This window comes from Vicia villosa, linkage group LG1, assembly GCF_029867415.1.
Source record: "Vicia villosa cultivar HV-30 ecotype Madison, WI linkage group LG1, Vvil1.0, whole genome shotgun sequence".
Lineage (NCBI taxonomy): Eukaryota > Viridiplantae > Streptophyta > Magnoliopsida > Fabales > Fabaceae > Vicia > Vicia villosa.
Window position 1 is genome coordinate 117,869,431 of NC_081180.1, and position 2,943 is coordinate 117,872,373.

At 33.1% G+C, this 2,943-nt stretch overlaps 1 protein-coding gene across 1 annotated transcript; it reads right to left on the reverse strand.

The window, feature by feature from the left end:
• Positions 1 to 627: 627 nt before the first annotated feature.
• On the reverse strand, positions 628 to 2,424 carry LOC131615284 (probable pectinesterase 53). The gene is made up of 5 exons (XM_058886729.1): positions 2,023 to 2,424; positions 1,729 to 1,918; positions 1,343 to 1,543; positions 1,005 to 1,243; positions 628 to 896 (listed from the first exon to the last, which is right to left on the reverse strand). The coding sequence occupies exons 1-5, from the start codon at positions 2,334 to 2,336 to the stop codon at positions 746 to 748; spliced, it is 1,095 nt and encodes a 364-aa protein (XP_058742712.1). The 5' UTR covers positions 2,337 to 2,424; the 3' UTR covers positions 628 to 745.
• Positions 2,425 to 2,943: the final 519 nt, after the last annotated feature.

Consider the following 2,943-nt stretch of genomic DNA (forward strand, 5'->3'; position numbering starts at 1 on the left):
TCAACGATGATTTCTCGATGATTGATGCTCCGAATCTTCGATTATATTATGCTACAGTGGTATATTGCTCTTTCTATCTCTCAAAAGTGGTTAACAACACAAAATATCTGAAATCTTTTATTTATAGAAAAATTAAATATCGCAGACCGCGCTAAGCACCATAACCCGTGCTAAGCGCGCCCTATCAGAAAAGCAAACCACCCTAAATCGCGCTAAGCGCGCTTCCACCAGACTAAGCACGGAGCTTACTGCCAGAACCTCTTGTTTTTCACCAAACCCGCGCTTTGACCGTGCTAAGCGCGTCCTGTAGCTCAGAAAATCTTCTTCAAAACAAACTTGAACACCTTCCTAAACAAGAAGATAGCAGCAATATTGAGCATGATTCTCACTCTCTACGACACTTGAATTAGATTTATTGTTCATAGTTTTTCTTTTGTATCAATTATCGTTTCTTGTTTGATATATAGTTTTTGGGTTTGAAAAAAATCTACCTGAGTGATTTAGTGATTTATGTAGGGGAAAAAGAAAATTAGTCCTCCTAGTTTTTGTTTTTGACAAAAGTTATTCTACCTAGTTGGTATTGTAAAATATATATATGCAATTTTCCATGTTATATATGCAAGGGAATTTTGAGGTGTATGTTGTTCAATGAAATCAGCTCCACTGTCATTTATTTTTGAGGCAATTTTAAAACTATCGCCAAGGATTATTTATGATTGCAAAAAATCTAAATAACAGTATTGGATTAAGGGCTAATGAGCCAAGTATCCCCTTGAATAAAATGGATTCCAATAAAAGGTTGGGCCTCTTCATCTGTTAGTATCCGTGTCCATGAAACTCTTTTAGACAAGTTTGATCCAGGCCCACTACACTTGTACTCTCCATAATATACCGTCCTACATTTACACACAAACAAACTTAATAATAAGTTCTTAATTATATTTGCATATAACTAAAGACAAAATCCAAGTGCATTATTATTATTATTGTATTATAGTACTAACAAGTTGCGTTTTTGGTCACCCCAACTATCTTCCCATCCTTTTGGGAGAACAATCTTGTCCATGAAGGTGTAAGAGTATACAACTCTTGAATAATCTCCCCATGGCCTTCCAAGATAAACATGTCCACTACCTGTTACATTGCAATTTTTGAAGGAAAATCCACTATCAAGAGACGAATTTGAACGCTTTTGAGCTGTGATAGAGGTCACGTTCTTGGTTACGGAGTTTAAAGTACAATTCTGCATGCCGATTGAATAAAAAAAGTAAGTAAACATTCATAATCAATTGAGAGAATGCAGGCCTATAAAAGCAAAAAATTAGAGAGGAAAAATACCTACCTCGTAAAGAGTTCTCCCATAGCCGAATATGAAATCAGTCGAACCTTGAATAAAACAATTTTTGAAATAGTGAAGGCCTTTGTGATCATATAAAGTATCTTGAACTCCATAAAATGAACAATTGTAAAATGCTGATTTATTTCCAGAAATGCGAAGCGCAACCGCTTGTTCTATTTTTGATTCAAAATATGAAGCATTATTCTGTTTTAACAAAAAAAGTTGTGAATATTTACTGTATTTTTAAGCATACTTATTTTCAACTTATATCCTTATCATTAAATATTAGCAAAAATATGAAATATAATAGTATAAGAAAAGCTTTTAAAAAAATTACATTGTATATACGTTTTGATAAATAATTTACTATTAATTAATTTTTTTATCACCTCAAATATAATATTGATCGCTATAAAATAGCTCGCATTCACAGCAACAGTTGCACTATTAAACGTCTTTAATATACTCCCATCACTTCTGGTAACAGATGATGTATCATTTCCACTAATAGTCGGTCGATTGTTTGCATCCCCTAAAAATGTTATGAATGGCAATGTTTCGGGGATGACAACCTTCTCCCTAAACGCAAATAATCGTCAAACCCTAATTACACAATATATATATTTTTCAACACAATTTAAATAAATGCTAGTAAAAGTTTAAGGAGTAACATTCTTAGTTACCTATAAACACCAGGTGCAATGGACACAACAACTCTTCTAGTATTGTGTGGTGAAATGCTACTAATAGCCTCATTAATAGTGTTGAAATCAGCACCACCATCTTTGCTAACAGTTAGGATAGTTTTGTTACTCTCTGCTTGTTGTAGCTTCAAATCAAGACCACTCCTCTTGTTTTCCAGAATGGTCTTTCCTTGGTGACTCTTCAGGTTCCATGATATCCACTTGTCAAAATCAGACTCCATTTCTAATCTGCAAGTGGTGTATAACAATGAAAGAAGAAATAGAATGCATTGGAGATGAGTTTTTGGAACCATGATAATGCTGTTGTATAGAACATGACATAGCACTAGATACGCATATGATTATGAATATATAGACACACATATGTAACATGTAACATGGTATAGTGTTTTGTTCTGACACATGACAATGAAGTTGAATGATAGTTAGACTTATTTTATTTATTTTTATTTTTATTTTTATTTTTATTTTTATTTTTTGTTTGTTTTCATTTCCTTTAAGCTGAATTAATGGACCTAAAATATAGAATGGTCACTAAAAAATAGAACTAAATTAGGAAGTGATAGGTGTAGTTTTAGGACCCCAATTCCAAACTATGATGAATTAATGTGTATTCAATGAATGTACTAATGTGGATTGAAGGTAATTTATTATGGAGAAGTTGTGGCAAAGAAGGGAAAGAACTTGATCAAGTTCATCATAGCTGTAATCCATTTTCAAAAGACTAGATTGGTAGTGGTTCGTCAGGTATGTGGTGTGGTATATTTGGGAGACACAGTGTATATGGATCTAAGGCAATAAAAATAGTTGTAGGGTAGGAGTGAGGAGTTAGGACCATTTCTTTTCTTTTCAGAATTTGGGTTTTAATTTATTGCATCAGGCTTATCAAATAAGTTGGTC

Bases quoted from the DNA above. Each gene is read 5' to 3' on its own strand.
- LOC131615284 (XM_058886729.1), bottom strand. From the start codon at position 2,336: ATGGTTCCAAAAACTCATCTCCAATGCATTCTATTTCTTCTTTCATTG. The intron at 1,919-2,022 runs GTAACTAAGAAT...ATTTGCGTTTAG, and splicing joins ATTGCACCTGGTGTTTATAG to GGAGAAGGTTGTCATCCCCG. The intron at 1,244-1,342 runs GTAGGTATTTTT...ATCGGCATGCAG, and splicing joins ATGGGAGAACTCTTTACGAG to AATTGTACTTTAAACTCCGT.